The 19824-nt window shown below is 41.7% G+C and overlaps 1 protein-coding gene across 1 annotated transcript; it reads right to left on the bottom strand.

Annotated features, from left to right (window-relative positions):
- Positions 1 to 247: 247 nt before the first annotated feature.
- htr1d (5-hydroxytryptamine (serotonin) receptor 1D, G protein-coupled) lies at positions 248 to 17708 on the bottom strand. The gene is made up of 2 exons (XM_061696064.1): positions 17441 to 17708; positions 248 to 3760 (listed from the first exon to the last, which is right to left on the bottom strand). The coding sequence occupies exon 2, from the start codon at positions 3216 to 3218 to the stop codon at positions 2067 to 2069; it is 1152 nt and encodes a 383-aa protein (XP_061552048.1). The 5' UTR covers positions 3219 to 3760; positions 17441 to 17708; the 3' UTR covers positions 248 to 2066.
- Positions 17709 to 19824: the final 2116 nt, after the last annotated feature.

Genomic DNA, 19824 nt, shown 5'->3' on the forward strand with positions numbered 1-19824 from the left:
AATGGTATTCTCTTTTTAGTACAGTAATGCCTTTTATTGAGTAATGCCTTTTCCCCTTCCAGTTGGCGTAATAACAAGGCAAGCCTGCGCTTAAACAAATGTCAAACACTCCACAGTGCTCTCTGTACTGACAGTGCATATATTTCAATAAAGCCACCGCTTCATATACACTCAGACACACACAAACACTTTCAAGTACACACAAAGGCATATATGGAGAGCAATTTACTGAACCTTTTAGGGTAAGTACTTTACTGTACCAGAGAAAACATAACGGAGCAGCAACATACAGTACACTTGATGGCTTTCCAAAGCTGGATTGCATCCAGTCTAGAGCTCTGCTCACCGGCCACTTCATTAGGTACACTTGTTTGTGAGATGCATTGCTTAAAAATTTTATATTGTTTGCTATTGGAATAAAGTAACCAAAATATTAGAAAAATCTCTCAGAAAGTATGACGCAGTGCATTTGCACACCATTGAAAACTACAATCACACTCATCAGCATAGTTAGCTAGCTAACTGTACACTTCAGTAGTAAAAATAGGCCAAATAAATAAGTCACTCACCATCCGCTAGCCGCAGAAAGTCATGTGACCAAATCCAGAAACATGTTTGTGGACTTTGTCTGTATGATGCGCTAAAGACCATGACTATGGGTTGATGACATGATAGTTTGAAGCCCAACTTGCTAAAATGTTTTCTTTATGGCTGGTGACTTTGGACAAAAGTTAAAATACATGTACCGTAATTTCTCGTGTATAATCCGCATTCCCACAAGAAAAATTGTCAAAAGTCAATAGTGCGCATTATACATGGGTATAGGGGCAAATGGAAAAAACTTTCACATAAATGTATGCTACCATCTAGTGGTTATGAAAAAGCTCTACACTTTCATTCCAAAATGCCACCGCCACCTTGTGGTTATAAAAAACCGTGTAGCCTACACTTTCATTACAATATAACAGAGGTACATATGACTGCATATATGCACAGTTGTGCTCATAAGTTTACATACCCTAGCAGAATTTGTGAAGTTTTTTTTTTTTTATATAAATATGACTGATGACTGAACAACAACCATCATTACTTTCTTTATGGTTATGTTTTGTTTAGTGATAATGCTTTTCTGAAATGCTTGACCGTTTAATTTGAATCCCATTGAAATAAAAAGTCCTTCATATTTTCTTTAAAGAATTTAACCCATCTTACAAATTCTACCTGGGTAATCAAACATATGAGCACAACTGTGTGTTTTCTAATTTACTAAATAAAAGTAGGGCTTTGAATTTCAAAATAAGAATAAGCTAATTTTTATTAAAAGGATTACGTATTCAAATAAAGTGCTTAACTTCAGAATAATTCTTTGGAAAAAAAACTAACAAAATACAGATAATACTTCATGTTTTGATAATATGGGTAGAAGCAAAATCATGCATTGAAAAAAATGCATTATACCTAGGTAAAAAGGTTTTCCAGAATTTTGAGGTCAACTTTGGGGGTGCGTATTATACATGGGTGTGCATTATATACGAGAAATTACGGTATATCATTTAGTTATACAAGTATGATATATGTAAACACAAATGAAGCCTAAATGGGACATTTAAAATGTTGTTGGCTTTGTTGTGACATGCACTGCAGACGTTTAAAGTTTCTACAGGTTCTTCGTCACTGTCCCATTCACCTGGGGGAGGAGGAAGTGCTTCGACCTGTTTTGCCGAATGCAGAAGCAAGTTACCGGATTGCAGGATAACTGCTGATTGCAGGATAACTGCTGATGCGAGTGGGGATGGGTGTTTGACCAGGTGTACCTAATGTTGTGGCCAGTGAGCGCACATCCCTGCTGAATGACTTGTCGTTCTTCCTCATGTTTTCTACATGAGTGCTATAGTTCTTACTTTTCCGCATGCAAGTCTTTTCTGTTATCTGGCAAAGCGTGGTACTGAGCAACTGCATGTAAAAAATAAATACATCTACCATATGTTCATATGTTTATGAGATGAAAAATTTACATTACATTAATTATACTTAATTATACTATTTTCCGAGAGCTTTTTTCATCTTCAAGAGAAGCGTCTGAACTTCATGAGTTTCTGGAAGGCCTGCTTGAACTCGTCATTGAACACAGTGTAGATCACTGGGTTGATGAGCGAGTTGAGGTATCCCAGCCAGGTGAAGACATCAAAGAGCACCGGGTGAAACCAGCACTCTTTGCAAATGGCCGTAACCAGCGTGCCCACGAAGAAGGGCAACCAGCAAACGATGAAAGCACCCAGGATAATGCCCAGCGTCTTGGTCGCTTTCCTCTCACGCGCCGCGCACAGTCTCTTCCTTTCCAGTACGTTGTCGGCCAGCTTCACCTTCACGCTGTTCGTGAAGAGAGGCGAGCTCCCTGTTCCCGAGTGGACATGCCCTTCCTGGAGGTGCCCTTCCTGGTTGGACGAGGAATTAAGAGAACACAGGGACGAGCCCGCCGAGGTCTGGATGAGCTGTGCCGTCGTGAAGCGCTTCCCGGATGACGTCGGCATCTTAAAGATGCGGGAGCGCGCCGCGATGTAAATCCGTCCATAAAGGATGACGAGAAGCACTGTGGGAACATAGAACGCCCCGAAGGTGGAGTAGAGCGTGTACGAGATCTGATCTGTATTCACCAAGCACTCCGTAAGCTCCTCGTGGGCTTTGGCCTGCCGCCAGAAGAGCGGAGGCATGGAAATCGATATGGCGATCACCCACACTACTCCGACCATGATCCCGGCTCGGCGCATGGTGCGGCGTTTGGAGTACTCCAGCGCATCCGTGATTGCCCAGTAGCGGTCCAGGGCGATGACACACAGGTGGAGGATGGACGCCGTGCAGAAGGTGATGTCAGACGACAGCCAGATGTCGCACACGATTTGCCCCAGCGACCAGGTCTTGCTGACCGTGTACACTATGCTGATTGGCATCACCAGGATGGACACCAGGAGGTCGGTGACGGCCAGCGAGCCAATCAGGAAGTTGGCGGGGGTGTGCAGCTTCCTGGTCAAGAAGATGGTGGCGATGACGAAGGCGTTGGAGAGCACCGTGGCGAAGGTCACCACACCCAGGAGCACGGACAGGGAGATCTGGAAGCCCAAAACCGAGGCCTCGCTCCAGTAGCGGGTTACAGTGGTCGGACCGGGAATCTCGGTGACGTTGCTGGTGAAGTACTCCAGGGAGCTGTTGTACACCTCCATCTTGCTTATGATCCTCTATAGCGTTATAGGAGCCTCATTGCACACACACCCAAGAGTGCAGGGTTCAATCCCCCTGCCTTGTTTTTCATATCAACTCAAAGCTAACATCTAATCCCATCATTTTGGGTTCCTAGCTAATGGTCCTGTAATCAAAGCTGACTTATTTGTCCATTTCAGTTTTCTAATATCGATTCGGCCCCGCTTGCGTCGCAGCAGGAGCGATGGATCCTCATTTGTATTCAGTTTCTGTCAGATGGCCACTTTTGTTCCTCTTCTTGCCACTCTTCTTATCTCATCTCCAAGCTGCAGCCGGCAGACAACACCACCTCGACAACGAACCTTCGTATCTATCAACCGCTTTAATGGGGTCCTCCGTTTCAATAAGGCGAGGCGCCGTGCTGCGTGCGGTAAGATGATGACGACAGACACACAGATCGGCTTGTTGTCAGGCTGCTATCTCCAGGGGAGTCTGCGTGAAGCCAGTCACCAGTTACATGATCCAGTCAAGACTTGTTCCATAATTCTTGGTCCTTAGTCTTCTTCTGCATGTGAGACAAAAGAGAGAAACTTAGATTGCATTGGATTGCTTCTCCCCATCATTCTGTCCTTCATTCATATACAAAGAAACAAAAAACAACCACATCAATCATGACCAACATCAACCTGTAAAATGGATCATTAGGACTCAGCGCCCACACACCCACTCGTACAACTACACACACTCACTCACCGCCAGTTTCATTTATTTACTCTCATCGCAAGCCTGACGACCAAATCTCCTTGCAAGGTTAATGTATGTTCACTTCAGCTCAGCCGCGTTTCGTCTAAATGGAACTAATCACAGCATGATGGACCACAGACACAAAACCTCCAATCTCCATTTTATGACTTGCATGACTTTTTAACCCTTGAGCTCAACCAATAACTATAGCACATTGAGAAAGCAAATCTCTTTCAAGGACCATAGATGTCTTTAGCATAGATGCCAGCTCAACCGTTTGGTTAGCTATGTTTTAAAAGGAGTGATTTAATATTTTTAACACATTTTGTTATTGTAATATTCAATCAAAGTTGGGTTAGGGTTAGTTACACGCGAAATGTACAGAGAGTCATAAAGTGATGTAAGGTTTCCAGTAGCGCGGTAATCCTGATAGAGTGATAATTGTGCAAATGATAGCCCAGTGTGGAGTTTGCATGTTCTCCCAGTGGGTTTTCCAAATTGTCCATAGGTGTTCATGAAAGAGTGAATGGTTATTTGTCTAGGCTACCACACCAGGGCGTACTCAGTCTCTCGCCCCAAAGTCAGCTGTGATAGGCTCTAGGCCACTCACTACCGTAATGAGGACAAACACTATAGAAAAAAGATGGACGGCTTTATTAAAATTAAAAACAGTATTAAAACACATTCAAATGGTTGTTAGTTACACTATTTTTGGACAAGGTTACAAACAAAAGCAATGATATGTTTCCATGTGGCGGCACGGTGGACGACTGGTTAGATCGTCAGCCTCACAGTTCTGAGGACCAGGGTTCAATCCCCGGCCCCGCCTGTGTGGAGTTTGCATGTTCTCCCCGTGCCTGCGTGGGTTTTCTCCGGGCACTCCGGTTTCCTCCCACATCCCAAAAACATGCATTAATTGAAGACTCTAAATTGCCTGTAGGTGTGACTGTGAGTGCGAATGGTTGTTTGTTTGTTTGTGCCCTGTGATTGGCTGGCAACCAGTTCAGGGTGTACCCCGCCTCCTGCCCGATGATAGCTGGGATAGGCTCCAGCACGCCCGCGACCCTAGTGAGGAAAAGCGGCTCAGAAAATGGATGGATGTTTCCATGTCATTTATGGAATGTTGGAATCACAGGATTTACAGAGTATCCAATCAGATTGCTCTGTTCTACAGTGAGTTGCTCAAATGTCATGATATACTGCGATGTATTATTGAACGCATTAAACTTAATTTTAACACAATCAGGATTGGAAAACCTTATCCTCTAGTGGCAGGTCCTTATGGATTGGGCCTCTACAGCCACCCTTTAATTATTAACCCACATTATTATCCTCCATTGATTTCTTTCTGTGGCATTTCATCTTGACGACAGCATCTCTTAGCAGTCACTCTTCATTCCTGAGGGAATGCAATTGCATGTCATCCTTGTCCAACTCTATTGTTACCCATTTCAAGCATTCTGGATCCACAATAAAGGTGACAGGTGGCAAAATGTAGGATGTAGGAACATGCGCCAGTGGCCTTTTAACCCGAGTGCTTACTCTCCTTATTTAATATGCGTGTTGTTCAACAGGAATGCACAGTCGATATGCACAGCTTTTTTTAAGGCTTGCCGCAAATGATTTGGGCACACTCACATAAAAATGGAGCAGAAAGATAAAAGGAGAAGATTAGCTTCTCTGAACAGGGCTTTAATATGTTCTAGAATATGAATTATTTGGTATTTACTTTGTGCCCCAACGATCGTTTGCTTTTTTATGGTGGGTAGCGTATTTCCTGATAAACCAATTCAGTTTTAAGTTGCGTTACATACTTCAGCATGATGCGTGCTTGCTTTGACTCTGCTTCATTATACAAATAGTGGACGCATTGTTGGCACAAATAAACAATTCATTGGTCGTTAAGAATTGGACTTGTTGATTAAGGCAGTACAGTAGAGAAGTGGTTGACACGTCTTCCTCACAGTTCTGAGGTTCGGGTATCGAATATCGGCTGCTGTGTGGAGTTAGCATGTGTTCCCTGTGCTTTCAGCCACATTACAAAAACACTTGTTCAATGTTGGTCCTGTGGGAGAGAAAAAAAACCAAACAAACACACTGGAGAACAGGCAAGCTCCACACGAGAGAGCCAAGATTCCAACAATAGACCTCTCGACTGTGACGCGGACATACTAACCAATAGTCCACTGTGCTGCCCATTCATCTATCCTAGTAAAAAACAATATATATTTTTTAAAGCCATTAATTGATCACAATTTTTTTCCATCGTCAATCAAGGAAATGTAGTGAAATTCCCATCCGTAGTTGAGCCCGCTCGCCACAAGGCCAGATGTGATCCAAGCAGGCAGTCACACACTAGACAGCTGCACAGACTCAAACACAAATCCTGGATTACGAGACTTGCTGATCTTTGTTTCATCTCGTTTTGCTGTCTGATCTCTGTGTAAACATTCTTTCATCTCAGTCACGCAGACTTGTGTAAGTAAAAAAGGTGAAATATATAAAATGCTCCACATGTGTTGTATTCAGACTACTGCCAATACAATAAATGGGGAAATAAATTATGCTAAATATACAATTTGGAATACTGACCAAATTTAGGAAAAATAGTCAACAGCAACAACATTTAAGTTATGTGATGTCGTGGGTGACATAGGCAAACCAAACATCTGTTCAGTGACCATCAAAGGATTGACTTTGCTCTGTTTTGATTTTTCTTTGGCATTTTTGTGACGTTTTGTTATGTGAAGTTACCGTATGTGACGTAAACAAACTGTCTCCAGCATCACCACTTGTTAACTTCTTTTTACACTTACAGTATAGACAATATGGACATAATATAGACATTTTAAAATTGAGATGTGTGAGCTGCAACCTATGACCTTTGCTCTACCGTCGTCAGTAAAAAATACGTGCTTGACCGACCGACCGACCGACCGACAGACCGACCGACAGACCGACAGACCGACCGACAGACCGACCGACAGACCGACAGACCGATAGAGTTAATTTAGCATGCCTCTGGACTCAAAAAAATATATCATATTAGGAATGTAATTTTTAAAAACTTTAAATAGTTCCTTTGTGTTTTTGCATACATCTAGAAAAGTTCTATATAAAACCAATTTATTACTAGTAGCAGTAGTCGTAGTTTCCTGCCATAGAGAAAAAATGATTTCCAAATTTGAACACACGGGAGTTCAGCCTACTTCCCAAAGCAGATTGTGTTGCACCTTAGAGGTTCCCCTGTATTCCAATCTCATTCACATCATCGCATGTGATGGATGGCTGAATGGCCTATCTGTTTACATATCAGTCAAATCAAACAACGCTTATCTCCTTGTACCCTGGGTTATGGGACAATGGGATAATGAGGCTGGTAATGAATGGATGAGAGGAAAAGATTTCCAATCAAGAACAGGCCCTGCTGAAATTGGGCTGGATACTGTTTGCGTGAAAATACATTAGTTCCTCCATCTGGCTTTTAAATTAAATGAGACAGGGGCAGAGCCCAAACCAGAAAGCTCCTAAAACTTTGTAAGCAGTATGTATCAATTGTACTATGCAGTACACCACAGCCTCCTTCATGTGAAATCAAATTCACTGCTCCTCTCAGACTTGGACCAAGTACCACCAGATGCTGTACAGTAATGTGTTTGCAGCACAGGGTGAAGAAGCAACTCACCCTGTGAACCAGCCCCCCCCACCCCCCTCCACCCACGCTGGAGGGAGGCTAATTGATTTAACTCGGCGGCGATACAGCCATCGCCGCTCGTCCGTCAGCGCCTGTCTGCTGTTGAGTCGAGCGTGCACTAAACAGTAGCCGGGTGAGGCTCTAACAAGCGTGTCTGCGTGCGTGTGTGAGCTGACGTCAAAGGAGGAACACAGTTGATGGTGGGGAAAATGGAGGAGGACTTGGGAGTCAGGGGACTCTTTAACAATCAAGCAATATTGGGCCACTACATTAGGTACGCTAAGGAGGTCAATACAATCCAGAGCTCCGAACATGTTGCTATTGTTGTGGTCAGTGGCTTATGTGGAAACATTACAAGATCCGTTATTGCTGAGCACAAAAACAGCTACCTGTTTTTCCAATGAATAATGAAGGATAGGTACCAAAAAAGGTTACATTAAAAAAAAAAGGAATCTGCAAATTCATGAATATGTGGGGCTTCACTGTATTCTTCTATTGAAATAATTAAAAATAGGCTAACCCTGACCCTCAGTAATGCAATTGAAATTACATGCTTAAAAAAAATGTAGTTTATTTTGCAAATAACTTAAAACAATACTAGACACAGTATATTATCAAATACCCCTATAATACAGTGTTTCTCTTCCTTTGTTGAGTAAAGGCGCATATAATAAAAATGTCACAAAAAAAGTGTATATATATTTAACAGACTAATGGGGGTTAGGGGGTCATCCATTAAAGCCGACCGTCTGTTAAATTGAAGCACTTTTTTGTGTGGCCTAAGAACACCCAAAACAGTACAAAATTATAGTAAATAAACATAAAACAGCTTGAAAATGTAAGGAAAGGTTAAAGTTGTATACAAAAAAAGGGAGATGCAACTGTAATTATGCAACTGTAATCATTGTTCTTACACTGACTTTAAAGAGTTAACTGCTGAGTCCATTTGAACTCTGTTGCTAACCAAAACAGCAGCACCTACCAAAGCGCATAATCACGCTCTATGATTAAGTAAAGTGTCGAGCCTTAGGAGCAAAATGATGATTAACACTCCAGTAAATTCTGACTTGTGGTTTTACCTAATTATTTTTACCCTTGTATGATCCTTGAAAAAGGATAATGGCGACAGGTTGACCCTGGGACAGATTCATTTAATTTAAATAATTTCCTTTGCAATGTCACCAATTAATTTTGAAGTCACCAATTATCCCACAAAGGATTTTGTTAAAGGTTCTACTGTATTGACAACCCTCTATAATCATATGGCCTAAATGTTACGCATAAAAAAAATTCAAGCTATTTGAAAAACAACCTTTAAAACTACTATTACATATACTGTACCTTGTAGTGTGACAGTATTAGAAAGCAAAGTCATTAGTAGCTGGGATAAACTCTGTTTTGTATTGGAAGTGTGTTTATGTGAAACTGAGCCACGTTGCTGCGGGAACAAAGGTTACACAAAGTCACATTTGTAGCTGCCAGCGGAGCATTGGAGCGTCTCTTTACGTGCCAGATGTCCACCTTTATTTAACATTTCATTTGTGCCAAGTGTCCCGTTAACAAACATACCTACTTTCCACTCCCGCGCTGCTTGACGCCGCAATAAAAAATAACAGCAACAGTGTTTTGTGTTTCCAGTAACCATTCAAATGATGAATAATAGATGGCTTGTGTAGAGTAATGGATTTATAAAATATAGGAGAAGTGTTGGAGCCCTCAACATTATTTGTATGTCAAAGTAAAGCCTCTGCGTTAAAGTACATAGATCTCGAACACATTGTCTTTACAAAAAAAAAAAAAAATTGATATTACCAATGTCGGATCCGGCGGGCTGCGCTGGTCTACTAAAATGACCAACACCAGTCTAACCAGACCCTGGCAAACAGTTGCACTGCCCGTTGTACCAGATTAACGCCGGTCACGAAAATAGGGCCCCAAGTATGTATTGTTATCAGAAGATAACGCTTTTAACTATTGATGTCATGGGGAGAGAAGCTCATGTGGAGGCAATTATGATGTAAATTCAGAACGATTCATTCACAGAAACATTTTCAGAAATAGACTTATATACAACCACTTCAAGTCAATTTTCCATTATACGTCCCTCTGAAAATAATGAAAAAAAACAATCCAAACCTTTCAGGAATGAGATGAAAAAAATGATGTATTCGTCTTTTTTTTAAGGGCCATTGGGGTCTTTCGGTACATCTGTGTTGTTTTCAGGTGCCCTGGAGCACATAGCGTAGGTGTTCTTCCCGAGCTGCGTAGGCGCACATGCACCATCTGCACCACCCTCCAACCATCCACCTACGCCCACATGTAAATACAAGGAGAAGAAAAAGGATTTCCATTTTTTTTTTACATTTGTGGACATACTAATTTATGCCTTTGGAGGTCAAAGTCAAAAGTGTGCCTGCACAGGTGGAAAGAAAAACGCACCTGGCGAGCCACTCTCAGCTATTTGGCGATGTTAGACTTCACTGCCGCATTTTAACGCTTCCAATCTGGCACATAGCTTCAGCTAATAAAGGGAACGTATTATGGAAAAGTAACTTTTTAATTGCTAATATAAAAATAATGGGTCTCCGGATAGCCTGCCCACCAAGGGTGAATTACACAACCAAGTAATTTATTTTTGTGAGTTCCCTTGTTAGAACATGTGTCTTGAAGCAAGTTGATCACATTATGGCCCTACTTTTATGTTTGGAAGTTTTCCACACATGCCTCAGCAGCCACCTGAGTGAATATCTGCCATGTTCTTTTCCTGTGAGCGTTACAGCTACATTGAGTATAGCTCCCCACTGAATTGAAGACCACAATAAAAGCATGTGTCAAACTCAAGGCCCGGGGGCCAGATCCGGCCCGCCACATCATTTTATGTGGCCCACGAAAGCAAATCATTTGCTTGAAATGCCATGATTCTTGCTCAAATCTGTACAAAACAATTTCATTGCCATATAATAAATAATAAAGTTGTGATACTGCAACCATGTTTTTGTTACCAACAGTACATTAACTTGAATACTAGTTGAACAAAGTATTACCCTTGACTTTATATTTCAAAACTAGTCATCCATTGATTTGTTGTCTATGTAATAATATATGGAGGTCATTCAACATTTATATTTCACAATCATAATGGCCTTCTGAGAGAAACCGTAACTATGATGTGGCCCGCGGCTAAAATGAGTGAGACCCCTGCTCTAAAGAAACAAAACAAAAATAAAGAATAATCCAAGCCTGTTGGCATTGACTTCTTTTGACTGTATTTTTAAATGCATCAGATGTGAGTATAGCAATCCATAACCACGGTCACTGTCAGAAAAAAAACACGGTATGAACTTTACCTGTCCCAACAACAAAAAAGTGACAAAGTTTATCACTAACAACCCAGTAGCATCCTGTATCCACCATTTGCACCCTCTTTACGTCACAGATTTTAAAGTTTTTTTTTTTTATGGATTTTAATTTTAAGTGTTCTTTAATAGGTTTAAATGTGTTTGAAGTGCAGGAGGGGTAAAACTGTTTTAAAAAATGATTTTACATGGCCTCACTATGGCGTGGATTTTCGTCTATCACGGTGCCCATCGAGTAGGCTAAAGTAACAAATTCTTGAGATCCATCAAGGCTGGCATAGATAAAATCTTAAGGCCTATTTCTACTCACGCGGCCGTATTTGTATCACGTGACTGACGAATTGGCCCGCGGAAACCTCTGCGTAGCTTGACGCGCACACGGCAAAAATTGCTGCGCGTTCGAATGCCACGGAGATTATCATCAGGTCCATTTGTTCTAGCAGACTCTGTTCCACGGTTGCCATTGTTGTTGCTTTGTTCCTTGTTACGGAAAGGAAAGCTAAGAACGGCTACCGGAAATGGCCCAAAAATTGCAGAGGAAACTCCACCCTGTGGTGTCCTAGCCAATACCAGCCGTAGCGACACCTCCAACTTGGACATTTTCAAAACTGCGCACGTGGGTTGCGCTCGAGTATCAAGGTAAACTACGCGTGGGACAGCCGCATTGACGTCAGCGCAGTCACCGCTCGCGTGAGTATAAAGAAGCCTTAACCCAAACTTGTTCTCAGCAACTTTTACTGAAGTTTATTTGCATAAAACCGTTTTAAATGCAAGGCCCTGACATCATATTCCTCGTCTTCTTAAAATAATCCCCAAACAAAGAAAGCCCTGTGCTTCAGAAAGGTTTTCAACCACCCGACACCTTCATAAATTCTTGACTCTACTGCACGGATGTGACCGTTAAAAAGTGGAGAAAGGTACCAGTACAGATCTCGGACACCTGAGAGGTCCTTAATTATAAGTAGGTCCACAGAATGAAACAGACAGACAGAAAGAGAGAGAGACGAATCTAAATAAAACGCAAACTTGCATCAGCGCGCAAACAAAGGTCACCTATGAAATGAGATGAACCACTGGAAGAGAATATTTTTTGGCGCAACAAACAGTGCGTATGTATAATCCTGAGTGTAAATTCAGTCCAATTTAATTGGAATTGCTTTACTCTGAAAGGGGGAAACTCCGAGAGGATCTGACGACAGGAGTGAAGCATTACATCAAACGGACAGCTCACTGCACCGGGTTCTTCTCATTATGGGAACGCAGTAGAGAAATGTTTGGGGACGTTGGAGAAGTTTGATGGTTTTCCATTTGAAAGTGATTGAGTGGTGATCAAACACGACACTGGGATGTGATCCCTTGCTTGATATATTTAACAACTGACAAATTGTTTTGTCTATGAATAAATCAAAGATTAGGCTTCTCGAGAGCCCTCAATCAGTCACAAATCTATTATCCTCAATAAAAGCTACTGATATTTAACCATTTCTTATACAACAAGGTTAATAATATAGTACATACCTACTAGTCTTCCTCAGACTTCGTGACAGCGGAAGATTCCAATGGATTTTGAGTGATATCCAATCTATTGCAGTATGTTAGAGCAATAGTAGCCCTATTGATTAAAGCTGATATACAAATGTGGAAGGCCATGCTTTAACAGTGCGTATTGGATTTCATCCAACAAAACTTCCCCTTTCCAATCAACCAAATCATAGATTGGGAAAACATCGCAGTTCAGTGGGCAGTGCGTAATACATAATATTTCAGTAAAGGACAACCCCCAACACAACACAATGGGTTCTTCCATTCATCCACTTTGTTAGAATTTTGAAACATCCATCCAGCCATCCATTTTCTGTACCGCTTATCCTCACTAGGGTCGCGGGCGTGCTGGAGCCTATCCCAGCTATCTTCGGCCGAGAGGCGGGGTATACCCTGAACTGGTCACCAGTCAATCGCAGGGCACATAAAAACAAACAACAAACATTCGCACTAGAGTCTTCAATCAACGTACCATGCATGTTTTTGGGATGTGAGAGGAAACCGGAGTGCCCGGAGAAAACCCACGCAGGCACGGGGAGAACATGCAAACTCCAGACAGGCGGGGCCGGGGATTGAACCCTGGTCCTCAGAACTGTGAGGCTGACGATCTAACCAGTCGTCCACCATAAAAAAACTTTTTAGTTCTCCCCCTTTAAACAAATTTTAACTTATTAAAACCCACTGTGAATGTATTTGAAAACAAAACAAAATTGCATGAATAAAATTTATTGAAAATACGGTACCTATTGTAACAAGAGGCTTAGCCTAACATCACCCAGTCTGCGTGAGTGTCAGGGAGTGTGCTCATTGTGCATAGGCGGCTGTGGCTCTCCTTTCCCACATGCAAGGGCATTACTGTAATGTTGTATGCTGTAAAAAGCCATAAAAACAATCACTATAAACCACAGATTTCTGCGATGGCGATAAAATCTGTGATACAACCGGCCGCGGTAGGTGAACATTGTAAATTGTAATATTTTGGACTAGGTTTGTTTATACTGTAGAAACTGCAGTTTGGTTAATAAACTACATCTGGCAATTAAACACAAACCTTTAAACACAAGGATGGCAAACTCATTTTTGTCGCGGGCCACATTGTAGTTATGGTTTCCCTTATAGGGCCATTATGACAGTGAAACCATATAAATGTACAATCGTATCATCATATTATTACTTAAAATACATATTAAAAAAATCAAAGGATAACTGGTTGTGAAATATGAAGTTAAAGAAAACAATTTGTTCAACTACTGTCCAATTTATTTAAAAATGTGTTTTGGCAAGAAAAAAAAAATGCTTGGAATCTCAACGTTATTAACAGTGAAGATAATTTGCAATTTTGGAAACAGATTTAGCAAGACGAAGTAGACGCACATGATTTGCTTTCGTGGGCCACAGAAGATAATGTGGCAGGCCACATCTGGCCCCCAAGCCTTGAGTTTGACACCTGTCCTCTAACAGGTCGATGATTGGTATTTTGATGATTATTCGGCCTTTCTGTACTGTTTACTTTCAATTTGTGACACTCTGGCGTCAGTGTTTACCTCGACTCTGCATAATTTCACCGACTTGCCTCTGGTGTTATGATTACTGCGGTGACAAATGACAAGAGCCTGTTTTCACCCACCACGGCACTGACGACTGTTGTCTCTATTGTACGGCCATAATCAGCTTAGTCTCAGCAGCCGGGCTTTTCTATGAGTTTATCTTCATCTGTATTATTGATTATTCCTGAAGGAAGGAGCGCACGGCCACATCTTCACAACTTCTCATCTACGCTCCGGCCGGGTGTGCCGCATAGCCGAAAGGTCGACTTTTTGCCGCGCCATCTGCTCAGCTGCTTCTAAGCCAACTCGTGTGCAGACTACCGTAAACACTCCGCAAAGCCTATGGGGCCAGAAACGTGACGCCGCCAGTGTTAGAAGTCACCTCAAAGCCTTTCACTGTGTTTGTAGTCATGTTTTGCTGCTTTTCAAGACACAAAGTGACGCTAAAATTATCTCGCGTTCGCTTCATTGCCGTTCTGCGCTGACAGACCTCAAGCAAACAACATGAAAAAAAGAAAACAGTGAGGACGATGTGTCCCCCAAGTGTATTTAAATGCCAAGAAGCATGAAATGTCATTATTCCTTAGTTACAGTTGCTATGAATATGTCGGGCAAGAAATGTTTGCAGTGATATTAGAATTTGAATTGCTATTTTAAAAGCCACCATCTTCCAAGACCACCTCTTGCAGGTCTCACACCATCATTTGTGTGTTTACACCTGACCAATTGAAACAGGCGGACTGATGAAGATCGACTGAAGGGTAATAGTGTGTAGTGTGTAATGAGTCTTTGTTTTAAGAATTGTTTTTCCACAATTTTAAACAGTCCTCAGGTGTCTTACTAAAAAGACATTCTTTCGGCAAAATGCATAAAGAATTACAAATTACAGCACACAGTCCAATTGTCACCCTTTGGTCACGTCATTTTGTTCCATCTCACGCAATTGCAGAATATGGCTTTTGTTACCATGACAACAAGGGCGGAGCTTGGGCATGTGATGAAGTGAGGGCTACTCAGTGTTGCCAACTTCGCGGCTTTACGACTATTTAAAAACAATTTTTTTTTAAAGCAATTAACAAAAATAATCCAGCTATTTCTGGGGTGTTATTGCAGACTTCTGGAGAATCGAAGAGTCTCTCCAGCCCAGATGTTGACACCTTTTGCGTCCAGACTGCAAATGAATGGTGCATGCGCAAAGCCGACACTGGCTATTTTAACGATATTAACCACCATCCAACTTCCGTGACTGTGCTTGTAACGCAACATGCTTGTAATTCACTCGTAAATTCTAAGTGAAATGCTAGGTGGATGTTGTAGCGTTCTCTGCCGCCATCTAGTGGTGGTGTATCTGTACCACGCTCGTACCTTAAATTTGGTCTCGCAACACAAAGCAAAAATACAACCAACTCTTAACTCTGGGGGAAAAAAAGTACTCTTATGCAAGGAAGTAAAATATTTTCATAAAATGTTCCCTTTAACATATCTTTGTTTTGTTTTTTTCTTTAGATTCCTCATGCTGATTGTACCTTGCCAGAAGTCTTTGCTGGTTTGAAGCAAATCCGGCAATAGTGTCACTTGCCTCAGAGCTTCAATTTTGGAACGACTGTAGTGTCGGCGATTGAACGTGATGAAGTTGTGAGTCATTTTTCATGTTCTTTCTCGGCACCCTTGACTCTGAGCCTCACCTGGCCTTGAGTGATCACAGCGCTCTCAGTGATTTGCAGCCTTAGATGCAACGTGTCCTTGCAAGGAGGAGCTGCGTCTCAGGATTAAGTTGTAAAGCAAACATTCCCTTTATGGAGAAAGAAATCTCTCTCTTTTGTTTTTCCCCGTGTAAGGCACCCTGCATACCAGCATTAATTTCCTCCAGTATTAATTATGAAGACAGACTTGCATAATAAGCCTAACGAGCTACAAATGAGTCTGGAGACCAACCCCTCATTTATGCAACTATTTCCTAATTCATTTCATTTCCATGACTCTGTGTAATTAACTATTTATCAACGGACGCATGACACGACACTGAGGATTTTCCTGCCGTTCAAATGGCTCTGATGTAGTTGTGTTCACCTCTGGGCGAGAAGCAAGAGAGAACAGAGCAACAGCACACTGCACTGAGTGCACTTTTCATCATGGTAGTTCTCTTTCATTTAGACAAGTCACTTGCACATCACTGAATTCTTCCCCCCCCCCCCCCCCCCCATTATTTAGTTCTTCAACTTTGGACTCACTCAAATATTCTCAATATGACAACCAATCAGCAGAAGAGAGGCAACAAAGACAGATGAGGATGATAAGACGCCATATAAACCAATATGCATCAATCCTCATTGGACCGTATTAAGTTTTCCAGCCTCAACAAAATAAATCTCCTAATGTGCCCCTCAGTCATCATCCTTATGAGCTGCTCTCTATCCTTTTTGCATAATTGCAATGAGCAGCAAACAATGTGAGGTGGCGTGTAGGATGTTGGGTAAACGATTGTCTCACTATTATGTCACTTTGCTGATGATACAATAATGTATGCATCCATAACAATCGGGCAAAAGTCTGTGTGGATTTCCATCACTTTTTCGAAGGTGAACTTCACGAAGGGACAATTCATTAGGTACATATGTACCACTCTAATGTGATCCAACATTAAAGGAATCACACATCCTTCCTTTAGATATATGAAGGGCAAATTAGATAATCATGCTCGATTTTAATTTTTTTTCCATTACTATTTTTATTGCATTATTATTAGTAGCAAATATGTATAGCGTATTCTTTTTCAGTGGCGTAGATGCACTGTATAATACAGGTCAGTTTCTAGTAGTGTAGCAAGCCCCTCTCATGAAAAAGCCAAAATATTAATAACACCTTTCAGTACCTAATGCAGTGCACTTCTACACCATTGCAGAGCACATTGACAAACGTAGAAATAAACGTAATAATGCTCAGTTTTCATTTATTTTCACTATTCTTATTGCATTAATTATCATCAAATACTTATGGTTTGATTCATTTTGAAAAACGGAGGACAGAGAACGGTTTCTTATATGCCCCTCTCGTGTGCCAATATAAAGAAGCTAAAATATTAGGAACAGGTCTCGGTACATAAGGCAGTGCACTTCCACACCACGGCAAAGCACAGTTATCAAAACATCATCAAATTAATAACTCTCTGTCATTCATTGGACTGTGCGGGTGTCCCTTATGTTGTGGGGGAGTTCCAGCAACAACACCTACGTGTGACTTGCTCTTATCATCACATCACAGAATGGCAGTAATGACATTTTTTTGGGACTGTGTGTAATCGCAATAGAAGCGCATCGATGTTGAGAAACAAAGAATAAAATGAGAAAAAAATGATCACTCACCATGTTTTGGGAGATAGTTTCTGCCTTCCTGATTGCTACAGCCGCCAAATCAACCAATCAGGAAATCCCCTGGAAGCAGAAAAGTCCTTTTTTTACGCACGCACGTTCCGAGCAAACGCACCAACGGAGCAGTGCGAGCGGCGCCCTGTTCGCCTTGCCATCACGCGTGGTGTTCCACATTGCATCTCACGGCGTGGAGATTGACGTCGCGGCCCAGCTCGTCGCTCCCGCATGCGTAAACTTGACCAAAAACAAGTTCCCGGACAACGTCGCGTCCCCACCCACGCAGAAGACGCGCCCTCTTCCCTTCTCAGGTGGATACAAAGTGCACTGAAGTGTTCGTAAAGGTATCTCGTCAAGGTTGCACGGCGCTCATAGTTGTTCCCTGCGTCGTTTTATTAAGAGACGAGCGCGCCTCGACACGCTGAAGGCGCATCGTCAACTAATGTGTTGCAGGGGGCTGTCAACTAGTTGCCGTCTGTGTGCATGACGTCGTGGAAGATGCTCGTCGGGCTCCTTCCATGCAGGGAATCAATGAGTGAGTGAGTGAGTGAGTGAGTGAGTATTGTGATTAGCAATTAGTAAGTGATTATTATTATTTTTTTTTAATTTAATTATTATTTTTTTAAATTTCTTTTATTTATTTATTTCTTTTTATTTTTATTTCTTTTTTATTTCTCAACCTAGCCTTTTTGGTGGCCTGGGCAAATTTGCTCAATGCCCCCTTAGCTTAATGCTAAGTATGCATTAGCATTAAGCTAATGCTTACTTTATTTCAAGCAAGCTAGCTCAGACATGTTCTTTCCACAAAACAATCTTCCAAAAATATGTTGACATAACATTACCTTTATATTTTGACTTCTTTTCCTCCTCCGATTTTCTTCTTTTGCGGAACTGTGCGCCCGAGGGCTTAGGTGTCCTTTTCACGATGGGAAAAAAAATTGTAAATAAACTCATCTGTCCTGTTCTGACCGACGGCTCGTTCGCTGACTTGAGATGCGCCCCCACGTCATGTGACGTGACTTTCCAAGTGACAAACATAGTTTCTTTTGTTTATTTTGTAATTTGATTTGTTCTTCTCAAGACAGAAACGTAAAGGGGGCGCCAGTGGGCGAAACAACTGATTTTATGATTTTATTGAAATATTTTTCCCGAGGAGGAGGGCGCTGGCAGTGCGCCCCTCCAGCAGATTGCGCCCTCGGCGCCCTCCTATGTCGCCTATGCCCAGGGCCGGCCCGGTTTCTCAATTGCTAAAACACAAACCCCAATTTTCTCAACCAAATCCTCCAGTGCCCAAAACCCACTGAGTGAATTGGTCACCCAAGAACCTGTAGCACTTTTCACCTCGTTAGACAATACTTACAAACATATTTCCATCCACTAAAACACATTTTGCGCTCTGATGCACTTGTGTTGCATAATGGTAAGAGCAGGTAGCAAAAGCGAAACTCAAATAAAAGACCGGTGTCTCAACATAAACACAGCAACTCAAAACTGATCACACTTGCACAATTACACAATATTTGAGATTAAATACAGGCAAGTTTGGTGGACCATGTTCTTGTCCACGGTTTGAATGAGGGAAGCAGAAATGCAGCGAGCGCATCCCGACCTAAGGAGATTCACTGTGGCCTCCATAGTCCGAAGATTCAGATACATGAACAGGTAATTGCTTTTATCATTACGTACATGTTTACAGTATGACTACTAAACAGTGCTGAACACAAAAAGGTGATTCACTACATCAATTTATAGTACTTAACAATAAAGATCATTTCTACAGCTTTATGATCTGATCATTGTGTTTTCCTTTTTTCAATTTCATGTGTCATGAGTGTTCAGTGATGTTTCTCATTTTGATTGACTCAAGGTCTGTTTTGAGGCAACAGTTTGGTTTTGCAGGAAGAGTCTTGCGTTTTGTGAAGTAAGTTTTTGGAGTTGTGCGTCTGTACTTTTGGACGTGTTCATGACTTCACTCCTGCCCTCTGGAGGTTGTTGTTGATATCACCCAACAGTTGGGAAGGTATCTCTCTTTACAGCCCTCAAAATGCTTCTGTCATCAACTGCTCTCGTTTTCCTTGGGCTATTACTTAATGCAGCAGGGATTGCTTTGTTTTTCATGGTACTCCAAATGGTTGTACTCTATATGGCCAATGTCTGTGCAATGGCTCTGATGGCTTTGCCACATTCTCACAGCTTCACATTCATAGTTGTGCATATACGTTTATATACCCTGGTAGGATTTGTGAAATAATGAAAAACAACCATTGTAACTTACACCTAAGGACAATTTAGCGTCTTCAGTTTCAGAAGGATGAAACTGAAGACATGGGGATAACATGCAAACTTCACACAGGAAGGCCACAGCCTGAATTTGAACTCCT

Source organism: Phycodurus eques, chromosome 14, assembly GCF_024500275.1.
Source record: "Phycodurus eques isolate BA_2022a chromosome 14, UOR_Pequ_1.1, whole genome shotgun sequence".
NCBI classification, from domain to species: domain Eukaryota; kingdom Metazoa; phylum Chordata; class Actinopteri; order Syngnathiformes; family Syngnathidae; genus Phycodurus; species Phycodurus eques.

Bases quoted from the DNA above. Each gene is read 5' to 3' on its own strand.
- htr1d (XM_061696064.1), bottom strand. From the start codon at position 3,218: ATGGAGGTGTACAACAGCTCCCTGGAGTACTTCACCAGCAACGTCACC.